This window comes from Carassius auratus, unplaced genomic scaffold (assembly GCF_003368295.1).
Source record: "Carassius auratus strain Wakin unplaced genomic scaffold, ASM336829v1 scaf_tig00014309, whole genome shotgun sequence".
In the NCBI taxonomy this organism is placed as follows: Eukaryota; Metazoa; Chordata; class Actinopteri; order Cypriniformes; family Cyprinidae; genus Carassius; species Carassius auratus.
In genome coordinates, this window is record NW_020524489.1 from 1,845 (window position 1) to 23,809 (window position 21,965).

The window sequence follows — 21,965 nt, forward strand, 5'->3', positions numbered from 1 at the left end:
CGCGGTCTGAAAAAGTTTGGGATCCCCTGCTCTATTACAGACCCTTCTAGTGTGGTGATGCTTATTGAGCTGGCAGGTGCAGTGTGGGATCCATTGAAAAAGCATACATTTAGTTCTTACTAGAATTTAGAAGTAATTGGAGGCAACGGAAGGAATGCTGTATGTTATTAAAGCTTATTTGAAGGTTTTTTTTTTTTTTTTATCACAGTGTCCAATGCCGGGTCAGACGTATATAGAATGGTGTCGTCTGAATAAAGATGGATCATAGAGTCACCTGTAGCAAAGAGCAACATCATTGATGTACACAGAAAATGGAGTCGGCCCGAGAACTGAACCCTGAGGCACCCCAAGGAAACAGCCAGAGGTCTGCAGAGGAGGCCTTCCAGCTTAACACACTGAAACCTGTCTGAAATAATTAGTGAACCAGGCAAGGCAGTTATTAGGAAAGCCCAGATTTTTAATCTATCAATGAGGGATGTTATGATTGACAGAATTGAAAGCCTTGACCAGGTCAATGAAGACTGCAGCACAATAGTGTCTTTGGTCATTAGCAGTTTTGATGTCATTTATAACTTTGAGTTGTGGCTGAGCGTACATCCACAACTGGCTCGGAAACCAGATTGCATGTCAAAAAAGGCTATGTGGGATTCGAAATGTTTGGTAATTTGTTATTAATTTAGGCTTTCGAAGACCTTTGAGAGGCAGGGCAGGTTGGAAACGGTCTATAGAAATTTGGGTCTAAGATATCCCCTTCTTTGTATAGAGGGGATTACTGGCAGCAGCTTTCCAATCTTTAGGAGTAGCAATAATTACCGCAGACAGTTTTAAGTGCCCCGTTCCACACTAAACTGCCAGTGTGAAAACCCCCTCAGTCTTTGGCTGAAGTCAGTTGTAGTAGTTCTTGTGTTTCTCTTTCATTCAGTGATTCTGTTTATTAACAACAGCTGTTCATCATTAATGCTCAATCAGCACTTAGTTAATCACTTAATTACTTAATTGCAAAGTTTTAAAACTTACATGATTTAAGCCAAGACAGTCGGTTTACTCAACGGTTTGACTTACGTGACTTATTTATTAACATGTACATAAATGGACCATGGTGAACATATTTAACAGCTTTCCAACTGTTTAGTTTTATGCAGTTGAATAAAATAAAAATTGACTTACAAATGTTGTAGTTAGCAACTATTTCTTAATATTCTAGCAATAAACTTTGTGAGTGGAGTTGTAACAAAATGCATTCATTAAGTATTTGCATACAAATGAGAAGTACATTTTTTCATTTCCTCACAGGACAGCAACACTACAAAAACATGTTTGTTTTTTTTGTTATCACACTTTGGTAAGATATGTCAACATTGAACACTCTATATTTTGTTATTCTTGTCAAAACCCAATACTAACATTTAAAGTGTAATTTGGTCTTTAAAAATAAAAAACTAACAATTTCAGGCTCAATTGTTATCATTGAATTAAATTTCTCATTTAGCATTTCTGCTGTGTGTTGTGGAGATAAACACTTCGGACATGATTTCAGTGCAGAAGTTTATTGAACGTGTATGAATTGTTGATTAATTTCACTTAAAAAAAAAAAAAGTTACCCAAAACAAAGACAAACAGTTTAGAAATAGTTGTATGTTTTTTTGAGAGTGATATTCCGGTCCCCACTTTGTATAAGTGGCCTAAAGTACGTTAAAACAGAAAAAGAAACCTTTAAACATTAATATATTGTTTTGTTGTTTATTTCTAAGACACACGTTTGATCTTCATGTTGATCGGATTTCATACTTGACTGCGTAACCCTTCCAGGTGTACCAAACGTTTCCAATGGCATAATGGGGTGGGATCTTCACCCCATAAATACACTCCATTGGGGTTTGCTTTGTGACAGGCTGAGTACCAAAATCCCCCAAGATAACTTTTGGCACAGTTATTTTCATAGACATCTTGGTCTTTGTCAAAGGTGGAGAACTTTAATCCATTATGGAAGGATAAAGAGTCACCTGCAAAGAGGGAGAGCATCACTAGGGACAATAACCAAAACGAAACGTTCATGAGTATAAAGTCTCCTTCCAGCTAGAAACTTTTCATGTCTCTGGGAATGTTTTTAGCAGGGAGTTTTATTTTTGTTCCCAGAATGTTCTTCCAAAAGTTAGGATAAACATTTTCTAAAAACATTCTAAAAATGTTTATTGATAACATTGTTACAACATTATTCTCTAACTTTCTAATAAAGCTTCCCATCATAAAATATGGGAGTAAATAACTAAAAACTGTACCAGCTTGACTTATAAACCAGACTGATTTATTTCTGACATTGCCTTTACAAAAGGTCTCTTTGAGATGAAAGGAGGTTTAGATGTTGATAGTTTATTGAAAATAAGTTTGGTTTTGACATCACCATTATGGTGATCAGTAGTTAGGCAGTTTGAGTCAAACTTTTTTAATGTTAGTTTTTATCTGTGTGTGTTCTGGAGATGGTTATTGATGTTAGTGATGGTTTAATAGCATTCGAAATGTAATTATTCAAACAAAGCTTTGAAAATATTTTCAATTTAAAAAAAAAATGTCAAAAATATAATTGCTTAATAAATCTCTGTGATCACAACAGGATGGCTATTAAGAACACTTCCTTTAGGTCAGCAGTTCTCAATTCCAGCTCTGTGTGTTTCACACGTCTCTCTTTGTTAACACACCTGATTCAGATAATCAGCTCGTTAGAAGTGAGCTCTGCGCATCAACTGTTCACATTGACATGCTCCCTATACAGGGTTCCTTGCTCCCTACTCTGCTGAAGTTTACCTCACTTCAGAACAATCATTCATGGATTTGTGCTGCACAGCATCTTCACCCATGGTCATTTAAATTCATGTCCCGCACCAGGGTACGTGAGCATTCAAACATCTTACAAAACATCACTCCGTCCTGGTTCACCTTTTCCCACTCCTCTCTCCACTGATCAGAAACATAGCTCCGCAGCTAAATTAATTCACTATGCTTGAAAAATCAGTTTTGTTCAGAAATTATATTAAACGAAAAATACATGCATAATACTAGAAGAGTAGTTTCAACATGGTTTACTGTAACACTACAATTAGCCCAAGTCCATATTAAATGATTAATTGACTGCTCTCAAAAACATCTCTCTCTACTATGGCAAAGCTGAGGGTATCACTTCAGAAACAGAGAGAATATGCTGTAACTTTTCAGTTTTTCTTCATTCCTGATTGTATGCGTGCGATCTGTAGGCTACATTATGGGCAAACTTGTGTGCTCCCTCCATGTTTAACAAATTAGTTTCTAGCAGAGATTAACAAACTGTACAACTTACAACATGCTTTAATCACGTGCAACTCATCCCTAATTATGCGATCCCTAAACAACTGAAAAGTCGTGGCCTAGTGGTTAGAGAGTTTGACTCCTAACTCTATGAGTAGAATTGACTAACTAAATCAAAAATGTATCACCATAATGGTGACATCAAACTAGTGGTGGAAATTATGATTTATTTTTTTCAAGATTTGTTCATTTACAGATTGTTCACCAAAATGATTTGTTCAGATTCATTCACCGATTTGTTCAGTGACCATTTCTTCATATTATACAAAATACACCAGCAGCTGACAAAAGAGTGTTTTATGTGTTATGTCTTAAGTCAACGAATGTATTCACTTGTTACAAAACTGATTTGGCTTTATTAGAATGTGTGCATAATCACATTTCATAAATAAAGTCTAATTAAGAGTGGTTACGTGGTTACGTGAATGAGAACTATTTGTTTGCCTAAAAGATTCGTTCACGAATGCCACATCACTACATCAAACCAAACTATTACTTTTAAATAGACATCAACATTTAAACCTCTGTTAATCTCAATAAGACCTTTTGTAAATGTATGACAGAGATAAAGTCAATCTGGTTTATAATAAGTGAAGTTGAAAATTCTGTTTTTGGAGTTACTGAAGATGGCAAAGGTTGGGCTTTTACATTCAACCAAAATGTGACATCTGAGCAACATTTGAGTACACATCCAATGTCCAATGGGATGCTTTTCAGAATGTTTTTAGAGAATGTTATCCAAACTTTTAGCAGAACATTCTGGGAACTAAATTAAAACTTGCCGCTGAAAACATTCCCAGAACATGTAATCCCACCTAGAAATTTTTCATGTTCTGGGAATGTTTTCAGCTGCAGGCTTTATATTACTTCCCAGAATGTTCTTCGAAAAGAATGTTCTGCTTAAAATGTCTAATGATAACATTGCTAAAACGTTATCCTCTAACATTCTCATAAAGCTTCCCATCACAGTAGATGTGGACTTATAATGCTCAGAAGTCAAATGTTGATTGAAAGTGAAAACCCCAACTTTTGATGTAAACAAAATTACTCCAAAAACAGTATTACCAATTTCACTTATTATAAACAAGATTGACTTTATATCTATCATATATGTAAAAAAGTTATTATTGAGATTAACAGAGGTGTTGATGGTTTATTGAAAATAACAGTTTAATTTGACATCACCATTATGGTGATCAGTACTTTTCAATGTTACTTTTTGTTTAACAACTGTAACTATATTTGTTAAGGCAAAAACAGTGCGAGAAAAATGTCATTACTTCCTGATATAAAAAATTTCCTCATGTAACGATTTGATCGACTGGTTTTATCTGGAGTCTAATCTATGCTGTTAATTTATTATTAATGACTGTAGCAAATGTGTTGCAACGCATAATATTCTGCAGATTTATATAATTTATATTTTTGTCTGCTCTTTCTGAATTACACTGTTCATTACAGAGAGCCCGCAAACATTAGTGTATGAATCTCAACAATGATGAAATGCTTCATGCCACAAAGCATTCTGGGTGCCATGGATGAGTTTTGCATGATGTACCCAGATTACATTGCAGCATGAAGCATGTCAAGATTGTTGAGATTCATACACACAATCTTGATGTTTCTGTGACAAAGAAAAGTATTTTCTTCAAATCCTCAAAATGATCTGCTTTAAATTCAACTGGGTCTCAGGCAGTGGAGTCACTTAAATAATATGCAACTAACAACATACATTAGATTGGGTGAAATCAGGAAACCAGACCACATATATGATGATAACTCAATCATCAGGTTTTTGTCAAAGTTACAGCAGTTAAAGATCAACACTGACAAGCCAAGTGTCAAATTGAACAACTAAAGCCAACACTTACCACCATTATGGTGACATCAAACTATTACTTTTAAACAGACATGAACATCTAAACATCTGCTTAAATCTTAAATAGAATGTTAGGGGATAATGTTCTAATAATGTTATTAATAATCATTTTTAGAATGTTTTTAGAGAATGTTATATCTTTTGAGAGAACATTCTGGGAACAAAGGAAAAACTCACTGAAAACATTGTTAGAAAAATCATGGGAATGTTCTCAGAAGATTTTAAAGAACAAAAAAAGTTCTAGCTGTGATGTTCTTGGAACATTCTTAGAACAATAACATTCCTATCTGGGTTACCTGCTCCTCCATTATTGAAGCCTGAAACTTGTAGATTATACCCAGCAGCTTCAGGACCCACAGAGAAAGAGGAGTAAATAGCAAAAACTTTATTTCCATCAAAGTCCTCCAGATCCACTCTCAGCATGTAGTTCCTGTTATGTGTCAGCTGGTACATGTTCTCCAGCCCTGATCACACATACAAACACACACATGAAGAACACCTTCAACCAAACACTGGACATGAACACACACACACAAACACACACATGAAGAACACCTTCAACCAAACACTGGACATGAACACACACACACAAACACACACATGAAGAACACGCTCAACCAAACACTGGACATGAACATCCACACACACACACACACTGTGAGATCTTACCCAGCCAATATTCACTTTCCACATTTCCAAATCCTGTCTTGTACTGATCCCATGGCCGATAGAAATTCACACTGCCGTCCATTCTCCTCTGAATCACCTGTGATGGGTTTATACAGAAGATATTATTCCTCATGACTCAATGTTCTGATGTGTGTTTAATATTTAAGGGATACTGCGCCCCAAAATATCAATAATCACTTACCCCCATGTCATCCAAACCTGTAAAAGCTTCGTTCACCTTCGGAGCACAATTTAAGATATTTTGGATGAATACGAGGAGGCTTGAGACTGTCTCATAGACTGCCAAGTAAATACCACTGTCAAAGTCCAGAAAAGTATGAAAAGCATCGTCAGTTTAGTCCATCTGCCATCAGTGGTTCAACCGTAACATTATGAAGTTTTGTACGAGAAGAAAACATAAATAGCGATTTTATTCAACAACTAACTCCACAAGGATATGCTATTCTCTTTCAAATCTAAGTGTAGAAAACGTATCCTTGTGGTGTGGCTGACACAGAAGAGTGTGAGAAACCTGTGTTCAGCTCATATTCTCCAAAAATGGTGCTACGGTGATGTGGGGGGAGACAGAGGAAACCAATTATTGAATAAAGTCATTAATTTAGTTTTCTTCTCGTATAAAAAGTATTCTTGTCGCTTCATAACATAACGCTCGAATCACGGATGGAAGGTGGACTATTCTGACAATGCTTTTCATACTTTGACAGTGTATTTATCTAGGGAGTCTATGGAACAGTCACAAGCCTTCAGGTTTTCCTACAAAATATCTTAAAGTGTGTTTGAAGACGAATGAAGCTTTTACAGGTTTGGAACGACATGGGTTAAGTGATTAGTGACAAAATTTTCATTTTAGGGTGGAGTGATCCGTTAATGATCTAAAGTCACATGCATACCGTCCATTCTCCATTGTCTTCATTATTCCCACCTGAGATCATCTCACAGTAAACCTTGACAGGAACGCCACCTGTTAGATAGATGGAGTAAATCCCACTGACTGTTTGTCCTGATATATAAAGGTCTGAACAGTCGACCGGATTGTTAACACTCTGAGTGCAGCCGTACATCAGAACACCAGAGAGAACAGCCAAAAACTTCAACATCTACATGAGACAGAAATAAAGACATGAACATCAAACTAATATTTTTTTTTTTTTATCCAAGATTTTTTTATTCATTACCGTCATTTTCTCAGTCTCTCCTCAGTGGAACCCAGTAGAGATCTGTTTTATATTATGTATATTCTGACAGTTCTTTAAGATTCTCAGACTCCTCCTTTGTGTTACAGAAGAAATTTACATTACAAGGACCCATATTTTAGATGCAAATAAAATGCAAGTTCAAGCTGCTCTCACATGATGTATTTGCTGTGCTTACAGTGCTTTGGCCCAAAACTGCTACTTGCATATTCTTCCTTTTCTTTTTATTATAATTTCTGGAATGAAAGTCTATCGCCTCCCATAAAAGCATTTGGTTGAAAGGTTGTGAAAATTGGAAAATAGATAGAGGAGAGACTTAACATTAACATCAACCACACCAAATTTGGAGTCTCTATATCATTCCCTCTAGTACGACCATTGGGTCAAATATGCACTAATGTTTATGCTAATAACTTTTGAAGCTAAAAATGTCTCTGATTCTGGAACACATGTAAACCATGGGTGCGTTTCAAACAGCTCTCTTAAGTCATTAATATGTTAAATGCACAAATTTGGTAAGGAGCCAGGGTAATAATGACGTTATGACGTTAATGCTACGTATGAGCAACAGTAAAATTGATGTACTTTTAGATATTTTTTAATGCTTTTTAAAGTATATTATGATAAATGCTTTTATTGTTACATATTCCTGTAAAATTCTAGCCATGCAGTAATTGACGGATGTTAGCTAGATTATGTTCACTATTTGTCTAGTGATGTATGTTTATGCTTAAATATAATTAAATAATTATTGTGTTATGATGTGTATTGTGCTGGCTCGTGATCTTTATTTCATGATTCAAAATGTTCATCAAGTCAACATACAGTATTGAATATGGATGCTCCCCGGCAAGGGTTTATCCTGATGACAGTGCCCTCTATCAGCAGGATAACACACACTGCACACATTGTTCAGGAATGGTTTTAGGAACATAACAGAGAGTTCAAGGTGTTGTCTTGGCCTTCAAATTACCTAGATCTCAATCATATGTGCTAGACCAACAAATCCGATCCATGGAGGCCCTACCTCACAACTTGTGGGACTTAAATACAGAAGGTAATTTACATTCCCAGTGAAAAGTTTGCAATCACAAAATGCATGTTTTACATTTTCAAGTTGTTTGTTGAGTGTGCATTTGCAAACCATCATTTGTGTTTGTGTTAGTGTTTTCCATTGACATCTGCATAACCAATAAAGAAAAGAGAATCTTAAAACATTGTACAAATTGACATTTACTGACAAATAAACAGCGATATTGGTGTGCAAGTAAAAAAGTACACATTGTTTAGATACATATAAAAGGTTGTAATTATAGGGAAGATTATCAGTTTATAAACATTTGAACTGAATTCTTTATTAACTCTTTCTGATGTCTGTTGTTGAGATAAACAAATCCACATAATGTCTTTCATTGCTGGAGTTTATAAAAGTTTATTTTTGATTCTTTTAAATTGCAAAAAAGGAATAAATAACTGATGAGAGTACACAACACAACAGATTTACTAAGATACAAAGTTTACAGAGGAAAGGAAACCCTTAAACTTTATGTAATAGGAGTATAATATTTCTTCAGAAGTCTAAGAAACACGTCTGATCTTCATAGTGATGGATTTCATACCAACAGCAAAATTGTTCTTCCAGCTGTACCAAACATTTCCAATGCCAAAAAAGGTGGGATCTTCTCCCCATAAGTACACACCATTGGGATTTGCATGGTGACATGCATTGTACCAAAATGCCCCGAGATACACTCTGGCACAGTTTTTGTCATTGAAGTCTTGGTCCTTGTCCAATGTGGTGAACTTCTGATCATTATGGTATGCCAGAGAGTCGCCTGCAGCAAGAAAAAGTATTGAGGAGATCAGGGGTGCAGATAGGATTTTCTAACTGGCTGTCCAGCAGTCAAATCTTTTCAGTCCAGAAAAATCACCAGCTCAGTCATAGATGATAGTACAGGTGCATCTAAAAAAATTAGAATATCATAGAAAAGGTCTTTATTTTTTGTAATTTAATTTTAAAAAGCAAACTTTCTTATATTCTACATTCATTGCACACAAACTGAAATGTTTTTGTTGTTGTTGTTTTAATTCTGATGGTTACAGCTTACAGCTTAGGTAAATTCTAAATTCAGTATCTCAAAAAATTTGAATATTCCATTTTGAGCTTGATTAGTTTGATTAATTTTGAGTATAAATACTGGGTACCTCCTGGGCTAGTTTAGAACATGCAACAGTTGTCCAGAAGACGACCATCAACACCCTCCACAAGGAGGGTAAGCCACAGAAGGTCATTGCTGATAGAGCTGGCTGTTCACAGAGTGCTGTATCAAACTATATTCATAGAAAGTTGACTGGAAGGAAAAAGTGTGGTAGGAAAATGTGCACAAGCAGCAGGGATGACCACAGACTTGGGAAGATTGTGAGGAAAAGCCGATTCAAGAACTTGGGAGATCTTCACAAGGAGTGGACTGAAGCCGGAGTCAGTGCATCAAGAGCTACAGGAAAAGAGCTACAGCTGTCACAATCCTAAAACCAAGCCACTCCTGAACCAGAGAATAACGTCTGAAGCATTTCACCTGGGGTAAGAAGAAAAAGAACTGGACTGTTGCTCAGTGGTCCACAGTCCTCTTTTCAGATTAAAGTAAATTTAGCATTTCATTTGGAAATCAAGGTCTGGAGTCTGGAGAGGCACAGAATCCAAAGTCCAGTGTGAAGTTTCTGAATTCAGAGATGATTTGGGTGCTGTGATGTCTGCTGGTGTTGGTTCATTGTGTTTTATCAAGTCCAGAGTCAATGCAGCCATGTATGCTTCCATATGCTGACAAGCTTCAGGAAGATGCCGATTTCCTTTTCCAGCAGAACTTTAGCACCTGCCCACAATGACACAACCACTTCCAAGTTTTTACTGTGCTTGATTGGCCAGCCAACATGCTTGACCTGAACCTCACAGAGAATCTATGGGGTATTGTGAAGAGGAAGATGAGAAACATCTGAGAAACAATACAGAGAAGCTGAAGGCCGCTATGAAAGCAACCTGGGCTTCAGTGATGCCTCAGCAGTGCAACAGACTGATCACCTCCATGCCACGCCGTTACTTACTTACTTTACTTACTTACTGAAGCAGTAATTCATGCAAAAGGAGCCCCAACCAAGTATTGAGTGCATAATTACACCTGCTTTGGAGATCTTGAACATTTCCGTTTTGTAAATCTTTTTTTGATTGATCTTTTGAAAATATTCAAATTTTTTGAATTACTTGATCTAAAAACTGCAAACGGTAACCATCAGAATTAAAACAAAAAAACTCTTGAAATATTTGAGTTTGTGTGCAAGGAATCTAGAATATAAGAAAGTTTGCTTTTTTGAATTAAATTACAAAATATAAAAAAAAAATTCCATGATATTCAAATTTTTTGAGATGTACCTGTATATGATCACTATGGCTACCACTAAAGGCACATCTGAGGCAGCTACCAGCTCCTCGTAGGACCCCGGGGTCAGGGGTCATAGCACATACACACAGAGAACATGAACGTCAGTGGCAGCACCATCATCATGTGTGTTTATTGACAACAGAACAGCGTGTAGTGAGAAGGTGGGAACAAAGTAATGGTTAGATGACAAAAATACCTGCAATTTATGAAAACATCTTCATCAGTTTGACAACACATGCTGCAAATACTCACAATACAAACAAATAAAGAAATGTGCTGCAAAAACACAGACCATATCAGAAATATTTAAGAGAATCGTTAAGTGACAAATATGACTGGGACATAATCTATCAATGTTTGCTCAGAAAAGATCTTTGTTTATTTTAACATACTGATCATATGATTCCTTGGCTTTGTTGTTGTTGCTTTCTTGTGTGGATATTATCCTAAATAAGCTGACTAAATACACAATCACTGTAACTGTGAACAGTTATGTAAGCTGGCTGACTTACTTTTAGACTTACCTTACAAAAACTAACCATAGCCTTTGGTTTTACTATTGAAATTAATTAATTAATAAAGACATTTATTATATAAAAAGCAAACAAAAAATGGTTTCTGTAATGCACAAATTAACCATGGATTTACTACTCTAACCCTAGTTTAACCATGGTATTTTTACAACTGTGGTTATACAAATGGTAATCAATACGGCAAAGAAAAGGTTAATTTTCATTGTTGGGGTAATTTTGTTTGTGTTGAGTATTTGCAGCTTGTTTCTGTATTTGTTTGTGTTTAGAGTATTTGTAGTGTGAAGATGTTTTCTTAATTTGCTGGTGCTTTTTCTATTTGAATGTTTTGTGGAGTTGAGCTCTCTCGGCCACCGTGCCTCGCCCCTGTTTTGAAATCTTCACCCCACACGTACATACTCAACCATGGCAATGATGCTCACGGAAACAAGTGGAGATGACACACAAGCATATTCAAACAAAAGCCAACATGTGTAAGTTGTGTGTAAGAAACAAAATCAATGTTAATCACCTGTCAAAAAGAAGCAAAGCAACCTCGGCATCTGATTCAAGCCCTTCCCAATCCTTGAGTTTCTCTCCACCGCTGGAAAGCTGATCCAATATTTACACGGGTCTTGCCTAAGCTAAATGACTAAATGTAAATGTAATTTAATATGCGTCCTGTGCATCAAAATTGAGCGCGCTCATCTCGCTATCAGGACAAGACACGCCCCTTTACTGCTGATTGGCTACAAGTGTGTTTTGGGACTCGGTCAGACACAGCGGTCAAATATCGCTTAATACCTGTTTAAGGAATGGCGGGCGGGTCACCTCTACTTAGACTAATGTAGCCTACACAGCAAAATCCCCAGTGTTAATTTAACACTCTGAGTGTGGACTCATGTAAACACTGAACTTTTTACTTTTAAAGTTTGTTTGTCAAACCAAGAGCAAACATCATCGCATGTTGATGATTATGTTTTAATGTGATCATTGTTTGACATGAATCACTGAACTCATTTACAGTGTTTTCTCAAAGTAAAACTTCCGTTATTGATTGTCACAGCTTTGATTCCACAATGAAAAAATCTGTATTTTATATACATTTTGTAGGTATCTCTTGCAAGGGATTCTGATTTTTTTTTTTATTAAAGAATTCTAATTTTAGGCACACACAGATAACAATAATCAGCGTATGAATCTCAACAACGGTGACAAACAACATATTCAGATAAACAGACCAACTCTGAACATCACAAAACTAGATACTAAAAATGAACATAAAAACAGCAAAAATAAAATATAGTTAGAATAAAAAGTTAAAAAGACAGTTCAGATCATAATTTATTCATGCCGCAATGCATGATGGGAGCCATGGATGAGTTTTTATTGGCTACAACATGCTTTTTTGATGGTCACCGTTGTTGTGATGCTCACGCTGATTCCTGATGTCTGTGTGTCCAAACAAAAGATTTTTTTTTTTTAACGTAGAACTAACTATTAAAAACATGTCATACTATGTCAGAAATGCTGGGTTGCTTACTTTTCTTTTTCACTTAATTTATGTATGCAGTAAAGAAACTTAAACTCAGGCATTCAGGTAACTCTATAACAAATAGCTCAAATCACAATCAATGGCACACATGATTGCCTCTGCTGTGGTCTGTCTGTATGATATAATTCAGTCACCACAGCCACATAAAATCTAAAGATAATAACTGAAGGGTCAAGATCCCAACTAAAGCAAACATTGACCACTATAATGGTGACACACAAATTGTGATTTTCTCGTTTGGTGATTCTGCTTGTTAACATCAGGTGTCTTCAATAATGGTCAATCATAACTCAATTAACTTCTTAATTATCTAATTAACTGCTTCAGTGTTACTTTTAACACTGCTTCAGTGTTTATATGAGTCCTCACTCAGAGTGTTAAATTAACACTGGGGATTTTGCTGTGTACATACTCGGATTAATCTTCTGTTTACCAATAGAGCCTTTCATTGAGACAGTGAGGGGGATGGATTGAGTTACTATGAATCTGGGGGGGTCATGTCCCCCCCGTCCCTAGTGCCATCTGCGCACCCGGAGGAGATCAGGTGCACATTAAATCATTTGTGTATGATATTGTTATAATGTAAATTAATTAGACCTACCTGCTCCTCCATTTTTGAATCCTGAAACATGTAGTTTATACCCATCAGCTTCAGGACCCACAGAGAAAGACGAGTACAGAGCAAAACCTTTGCTTCCATCAAAGTCCTCCAGATCCACTCTCAGCATGTACTTCCTGTTGCTTGTCAGCTGGTACATGTTCTCCAGCCCTGATCATACACAAAAACACACATGAAGAACATGCTCAACCAAACACACACACACACACACACTGTGAGATCTTACCCAGCCAGTATTCTCCCTCCACATTGCCAAATCCTCTCTTGTACTGATCCCACGGCCGATAGAAGTTCACACTGCCGTCCATTCTCCTCTGAATCACCTGTGATGGGTTTATACAGAAGATATTATTCATAATGAATGTCTTCTGATCTGTGTTTAATGATTTATAGTCACATTATTACCGTCCATCCTCCGTTGTCTTCATCATTCCAATCTGAGATCATCTCACAATAAACCAAGACAGGAACATCACCTGCTGGATATATGGAGTAGATCCCACTGACTTTTTCTCCCGAGTTATACATATCAGAACAATCATTTAAATCCTGACATTCACTCATCAGTACAGCTGGTAGAAGAGCCACCAAAAACACCATCATCTGTACAAGACGCAGAGAGAAAGAGATGAACATTACACTACAATGAAGCTGAATTTCTATGAATGTAGAGTCAGTGATGAACTTACTGCCATCTTCTCAATCTCTCTTCAGTAGATCACAGCAGAGATCCGATTTATCTAGAGAAATTTTTTTATATTTTATGAAAGTTATATAAATGTCTGAATTAGTTGTGATATAAATGAAGAATAAAGCAGGTCTCACAGTTTGTGTTCTTCATTCTGACACAAACACTCTTTATATCTATCAGATTCTCAGGTTCCTCATCGGATTAAAGAAGAAATTTACATTACAGAAACCCATATTTTGGAGGCAAATAAAATGCAAGTTAAACCTGAAGTCACAAGCTGTTTGCTTTGCTGCAGTGCATTGGCCCCGAATTGCTACTTTTCAACTATGTTGTCCTTCTTCTTCTTGTTATTATTATTTTTGAATGGAAGTCTATTGCAGTCCACATAACTGTTTGATCAAATAATGTGATGCACCTGTAATTCTCAGGACAGTAGGATGAGAGGCAGAAACCAGTAAGAAATCACAAAACGTTCTAAAATTGTAAATATTGAAACTTTCATTTAAATATCAATACAGAAGATCTAAATCTAGATTAAATTAATCTTCAAATACGCAGATTTGTACATGCAGCACATATACCCAACACACTAGTGAGGTATTAAATATAAGTGCTTGAAGTGTAAGAGAAATGTTTCCCTTCAACAGATGCAACTCTTGTGTTAAGCATTTTCTTCCCTTGTGTGTGTAACATTGAAAAGTTTGTCTTGTAAACCTCATTTTGCATGCATGTAAATATAAGTCTGAACTTACATACAGTAGAGAACAGAGCTGTGCACTTTTTGTTCATATATAGAGCACATTATTTGCTCTTGGAAATAATTTTGTTCCAAATGCCTTTATCAAAACTGACTTACAAAAGTCTTATCACAGAAAGAATAAACTTGGATCTAAATTAATTATGAAAACTTCTATGACTACTTTGTTTTTTATATATACTTATTTATAAACTGTATAGTAGCAGAGCCATACTTGCCCATTAGGCAAAGCTAGGGGACCCCTTTGGGCCCCTAAAAGCCAGAGTTTTTGGGGTATTAACGCTTCCTCAGTGCCATGTGCTACCAAACACACAGTGCAATGAATTTGCATTTTCATTAGTCCATTTTATAATTTTTGATTTTTGTGAAACCCTGTATCTCAGCTGTAAATCAACTGCACAGTAAAATCCCCAGTGTTAATTTAACACTCTGAGTGTGGATTATATAAACACTGAAGCAGTGTTAAAAGTAACACTGAAGCAGAGTTGAAGTTAATGAGATAATTAAGAAGTTAATTGAGTTATGATTGACCATTATTGAAGACACCTGATGTTAACAAGCAGAACCACCAGCCGAGAAAATCACAATTTGTGTGTCACCATTATAGTGGTCAGTGTTTGCTTTAGTTGGGATCTTGGCTTGTGACTTTTTAAATTAAAAGTTCTTGTGTCAAGCCAAGAGCAAAAATCACTGGGTGTTGATGATTATGTTTTAATGTAATTGTTGCTTGACCTTAATCACTGAACTCTTTTACAGTCTCTTCTCTTCTTATGGATCATTATTGATTGTAACAGCTTTGATTACACAACGAAAGAGTCTGTATTTTCTATACATTTTGGAGGCATCTCTTGTGATTCAGATTTTTTTTTTTTTTATTAAAGAATTTTAATTTTAGGCACACACAGATAACAAGAATCAGCATATGAATCCCAAAAACGGTGACAAACAGCATATCCAGATAAACAGATCTACTCTGAACATCACAAAACTAGATACTAAAAATTCACATAAAAACAGCAAAAATAAAATATAGTTAGAATAAAGGTTTAAAAAGACAGATCAGCTCATAATTTATTCATGCCGCAATGCATGATGGGAGCCATGGATGAGTTTTTATTGGCTACAACATGCTTTTTTGATGGTCACCATTGTTGTGATGCTCACGCTGATTCTTGATGTCTGTGTGTCTAAACTAAAGAACTCTTTCTTTATGTAGAACTAAGTTTTAAAAACATGTCATATTATGGCAAAAATGCTGGATCACTTGTTTGTCCATCTTATTTATGTACACAGTAAAGAAACCTGAACTCAGGCATTCAGGTCAATCCATGACAATAAGTCCAAACCACAATCAATACCATAAGATTGCCTTTGCTGTGGTCTGTCTGTATGGTGTAACTCAATCACCACAACCCCACAAAATCTAAAGTTAATAACTGAAGGGTCAAGATCCCAACTAAAGCAAACACTGACCACTATGATGGTGACGCACAAATTGTGATTTTTCTCGTTTGGTGATTCTGCTTGTTAACATCAGGTGTCTTCAATAATGGACAATCATAACTCAATTAACTTCTTAATTATCTCATTAACTTCAACTCTGCTTCAGTGTTGCTTTTAACACTGCTTCAGTGTTTATATAATCCACACTCAGAGTGTTAAATTAACACTGGGGATTTTGCTGTGTGGCAATTGCTATTTTGTGGTCTACAAAGACAGTTATCTGCCCTGTCTATGTAAAGCGCTTTGAGTGCCTAGAAAAGTGCTATATACATATAATGAATTATTAATGCTTTTTAAAGTATATTAATGATAAATTCTTTTATTGTTAAATATCATTGTAACATTCTAGCAATGCAGTAATTACAGATATTAGCTAGATTATGTTCACTATTTGTCTAGTGATGTATGTTTATGCTGAAATATAATGAAATAATTATTGTGTGTCATGATGTGTATTTTGCTGGCTCGCACAATCTGTTCTTTACATCAACATAGTGAGTTGCTCACCAGTTTTCATAATGAATTTTGGGATTTTTTTGATGAAGTGAATGTAGAACATGTACAGCCCTTCATGGCAAGGGTTTATCCTGATGACAGTGGCCTCTTTTGTAAGATGACACACTGACACATTGTACACGTTGTTCAGGAATGAACAACCATGATGCACTGTGGGCTTTTGAAGCGTGTGCCTACCTGGATGTTACAACATCAGCGCTAGACCGCAGATCAAGATGATGAAGTGATGGCATGCACACATTACATTTTTTTATGCAGCAGATACTTTTTTATTACCGAATTCAGAGGCTGATAATGTACAAATAGTTGCAGAAAAGACCATGACCCTCCTATTCCTGTTTCAGGCCTTACCACAATAACAGTTGTTATATATCTAGAAGTTTTATTTGAGTGTTTAAATCATAGGAAATGCAAGAAAAACAGAAATGGAACTGATGTTTAACACACCAGGTTGGCACATGCTCAGCATGTTATGATTAGTCAACTGAGAGGCTCAAATCTGATTGGCTAAAGAGTATGATGAAAAAACAACAAAAACAACACCTGGCAGGAAAGTTTCAAAATAAACACACACAAATCCAAAGAGATGGTTTGTAAATGCACTTTCAACACTTGTTATTTGTTCATTTAAAATAGTCAAAACTTTGTGTGCATATTTGAATATGTGTGATTGGTGTTTTGCATTTGTGAAATGCATGTTGTGAATCTAAATTTGGTTATGGCACATGGAAAAAATCAGGGCTTATCCAATTGGTAGTGCTATAATACTTAATAATTAATAATAATTCAATAATAATCATTTTAAAATAACTTTGCACAATTGAAAGGTTATTCAACGTTGATTCCACCCTGGTACTTGACATTGTTTAAACGTTGAAATGTCGGCTGGGGGACCTGTAGTTCTTGTGTGTGTCTTGTTTCTCTTTTCTTCAGTGATTCTGCTCATTAACAGCAGCTGTTGATCAGTGTCTGAATACACTCATTAATTTTCATTCTTTCTTTCAGGTGGAATATATTAGTAAACTCATGTAGGGAATAGTGAATGAGGGTGTAGGGTGTGATTTGACACACAGCCGCTGAGTGTCAACTTTGAATGTTGTTAATTTACCATATACAGGTGCTGGTCATATAATTGAAATATCATCAAAAAGTTGATTTAATTCAAAAAGTGAAACTTGTATTTTATATTCATTCATTACACACAGACTGATATATTTCAAATGTTTATTTATTTTAATTTTGATGATTATAACTGAAAGCTAATGAAAATCCCAAATTCAGTATCTCAGAAAATTAGAATATAACTTAAGAGCAATACAAAGAAAGGATTTTTAGAAATCTTGGCCAACTGAACATTAAAAGTATGAGCATGTACAGCACTCAGTACTTAGTTGTGGCTCTTTTGTCTGAATTACTGCAGCAATGCAGCGTGGCATGGAGTTGATCAGTCTGTGGCACTGCTCAGGTGTTATGAGAGACCAGGTTACTCTGATAGTGGCCTTCAGCTCTTCTGTATTCTTGGGTCTGTCATAGCTATCTCATCTTCCTCTTCACAATACCCCATAGATTTTCTATGGGGTTAAGGTCAGGTGAGTTTGCTGGCCAATTAAGAACAGGGATACCATGATCCTTAAACCAGGTACTGGTAGCTTTGGCACTGTGTGCAGGTGAGAGTCCTGTTGGGAAATGAAATCTGCATCTCCATAGTTGGTCAGCAGCAGGAAGCATGAAGTGCTCTAAAACATCCGGGTATACGGCTGTGTTGACTTTTGACCTCAGAAAACACAGTGGACCAACACCAGCAGATGACATGGCACCCCAAACCATCACTGACTGTGGAAACTTTACACTGGACCTCAAGAAACGTGGATTGTGTGCCTCTCCTCAGTTCCTCCAGACTCTGGGACCCTGATTTCCAAAGGAAATGCAAAATTTACTTTCATCAGAGAACATAACTTTGGACCACTCAGCAGCAGTCCAGTCCTTTTTGAAGCGAGACGCTTCTGACGCTGTCTGTTGTTCAAGAGTGGCTTGACACAAGGAATGCAAAGCTGAAACTCAGTGTCACGGTGTCTGGTCTGTGTTTCCCTGGGTGTCCACTAGAAGTCTCACTTCCCCATAATCACCCCACCGCAGGCATTAAATTTCCCACATTGCTTTTTCCCGTCATCACTGTTAATTGCACACCTGTTATTGCACTCAGCTGTCTCCACTTCCTTCATTATCCTGTCTATATATACCAGTCTTTCTCATTCTGTTTTCAGGGAATCCTTATTTTCCATCACTCGGTTTTCTCGCATTCACTTGTGTTTTCTAGTTTCTTGTTTCCCGACTGCTCTTCTTGTTATTGACCTCTTGCCTGTTTTTGTTTTTGGATTACCCCATTAAACGCAATGCAATTAGATCACTCGTTTCCTGTGATCAATCATTACAGAAGGACTCCATCATGTCCAGATCCAGCGGTGTGGGACTTCATATCTGTTCCCCAGCCAGTATGTAGGAGCAGAGGGCAAGGTTCCAAAACCTAACCACCCTCTGTCAAAAGGGGAGTGAGCACAATATGGCCGCCAGCCCAGCGCCACAGCACAATATGGCCGCCAGCCCAGCGCCACAGCACAAGGTGGTCGCCAGCCCAGCACCACTGCACAAGATGGTCACCAGCCCAAAGCCATTGCACAAGACTGCCGCCGACCCAGCGCCTCTGCAAAAGATGACAGCCACAGGTGACCCTCTAGAGTCAAGTCAGGTCCCTGTGGTCCCTCCAGGGTCGAGTCAGGTCCCCAAGGTCCCTCCAGAGTCGAGTCAGGTCCTTGTGGTCCCTCCAGAGCTGAGTCAGGTTCCCGTTGACCCTCCAGAGTCAGGTCAAGTCACCATGAACACTCATGAGTTAAGCACTACCACAGTTAGACCTCAGGAATCAAGTCAAGTCACCGTTGATCTTCATGGGCAAAGTCAAGTCACCAGTGTTCTTCATGGGCAAAGTCAAGTCACCGACGATCTTCATGAGCAAAGGCAAGTCACTGTTGATCTTCATGAGCAAAGGCAAGTCACCATTGATCTTCATGAGCAAAGGCAAGTCACTGTTGATCTTCATGAGCAAAGGCAAGTCACCATTGATCTCTTTATGAGCAAAGGCAAGTCACCATTGATCTTCATGAGCAAAGTCAAGTCACCGTTGATCTTCATGAGCAAGGGCAAGTCCCCAATGATCCTCCTGAATGAAGTCAAGTCTCAGTTGATCTTCCTGAACCCAGTCAAATCACCACGGATCTACTAGAGTCTCTTCACGTCTCTGCTGAACTACCAGAGCCTCTCCACGTCTCTGCAGAACTTCCAGAGCCTTGTCAAGTCTCCGCCCAACTCCCTGAGTGCTTCACTTATCCTGTCGTGGCCAATGGATGCCATCCAGGAGCTCACCGCCTGGCCTGTCATGGCCATGGAGATCATCCACCATCTCCTCAGGGCCAAGGAGTCCACCCTTAATCTGTTCATGTTCTCTATTTCAGGCTTACCTAACCAGACTTGCTCTCCTGTGCCATCGATCCCACTGTGGTGGTCTTCTACGCTGCCCTGGTGGGCTTCTGTCTCGACCGCACGGCTGTGGTGGTCTTCTGCGCCGCCCTGGTTGGCTTCTGTCTCGACCGCACGGCTGTGGTGGTCTTCTGCACCACCCTGGTGGGCTTCGGTCTCGACCGTGCGGATCCAGTTCCACCTGCTTCACCCTGGATTCCTGCCCTGTCGGCTCAGCCCTGGGTCCCTGAACTTTTTTTCCTCTGCCGGTCCACCTCCCTCCTGGTCTCCTAGTGGTTGTTGTTTTGTTTTGTTTTTTAACTTCCTGTCTCTGTTTCCCTCTATGAACCTGGCCCTCCATCCCTCCGTCCCTCCATCCCTCCCCCTTATCATCCACCAGTCCACCTCCCTCCTGGTCTCTGTGTTCCTTGGTTTGTTTTGTGCTCGATGGAGCATCTGGTAGCTGCTCCTTAGAGGAGGGGGTACTATCATGGTGTCTGGTCTGTGTTTCCCTGCACAGCAAAATCCCCAGTGTTAATTTAACACTCTGCAGTGTTAATTTAACACTCTGAGTGTGGACTCATATAAAAGCAGTGTTAAAAGTAACACTGAAGCAGAGTTGAAGTTAATGAGATAATTAAGAAGTTAATTGAGTTATGATTGAGCATTATTGAAGACACCTGCTGTTAACAAGCAGAATCACAAACGAGAAAATCACAATTTGTGTGTCACCATTATAGTGTTCAGTGTTTGCTTTAGTTGGGATCTTGGCTTGTAACTTTTTACTTTTAAAGTTTGTTTGTCAAACCAAGAGCAAAAATCATCGCGTGTTGATGATTATGTTTTAATGTGATCGTTGTTTGACATGAATCACTGAACTCATTTGCAGTCTTTTCTCAAAGTAAAATTTCCATTACTGATTGTCACAGCTTTGATTCCACAATGAAAAAATCTGTATTTTCTGTACATTTTGTAGGTATCTCTTGCAAGTGATTCTGATTTTTTTTTTTATTAAAGAAGTTTAATTTTAGGCACACACAGATAACAAGAATCAGTGTATGAATCTCAACAACGGTGACAAACAACATATTCAGATAAACAGATAAACTCTGAACATCACAAAACTAGATACAAAAAATGAACATAAAAACAGCAAAAATAAAATATAGTTAGAATAAAAAGTTAAAAAGACAGTTCAGCTCATAATTTATTCATGCCGCAATGCATGATGGGAGCCATGGATGAGTTTTTATTGGCTACAACATGCTTTTTTTGATGGTCACCGTTGTTGTGATGCTCACGCTGATTCCTGATGTCTGTGTGTCTAAACAAAAGACTTCTTTTTTTTTTTTTTTTTTACGTAGAACTAACTATTAAAACCATGTCATACTATGTCAGAAATGCTGGGTTGCTTACTTTTCTTTTTCACTTAATTTATGTATGTAGTAAAGAAACTTAAACTCAGGCATTCAGGTAACTCTATAACAAATAGCTCAAACCACAATCAATGGCACACATGATTGCCTTTGCTGTGGTCTGTCTGTCTGTATGATATAATTCAGTCACCACAGCCACATAAAATCTAAAGTTAATAACCGAAGGGTCAAGATCCCAACTAAAGCAAACACTGACCACTATAATGGTGACACACAAATTGTGATTTTCTCGTTTGGTGATTCTGCTTGTTAACATCAGGTGTCTTCAATAATGGTCAATCATAACTCAATTAACTTCTTAATTATCTCATTAACTTCAACTCCGCTTCAGTGT

At 37.4% G+C, this 21,965-nt stretch overlaps 1 protein-coding gene and 1 pseudogene across 1 annotated transcript; both read right to left on the bottom strand.

The window, feature by feature from the left end:
* Positions 1–1,636: 1,636 nt before the first annotated feature.
* On the bottom strand, positions 1,637–7,266 carry LOC113074365 (microfibril-associated glycoprotein 4-like; annotated as a pseudogene).
* A 1,413-nt stretch (positions 7,267–8,679) lies between these two features.
* On the bottom strand, positions 8,680–13,854 carry LOC113074364 (microfibril-associated glycoprotein 4-like). The gene is made up of 4 exons (XM_026247199.1): positions 13,624–13,854; positions 13,445–13,541; positions 13,201–13,368; positions 8,680–8,936 (listed from the first exon to the last, which is right to left on the bottom strand). The coding sequence occupies exons 1-4, from the start codon at positions 13,852–13,854 to the stop codon at positions 8,680–8,682; spliced, it is 753 nt and encodes a 250-aa protein (XP_026102984.1).
* Between the last annotated feature and the right edge of the window lie 8,111 nt (positions 13,855–21,965).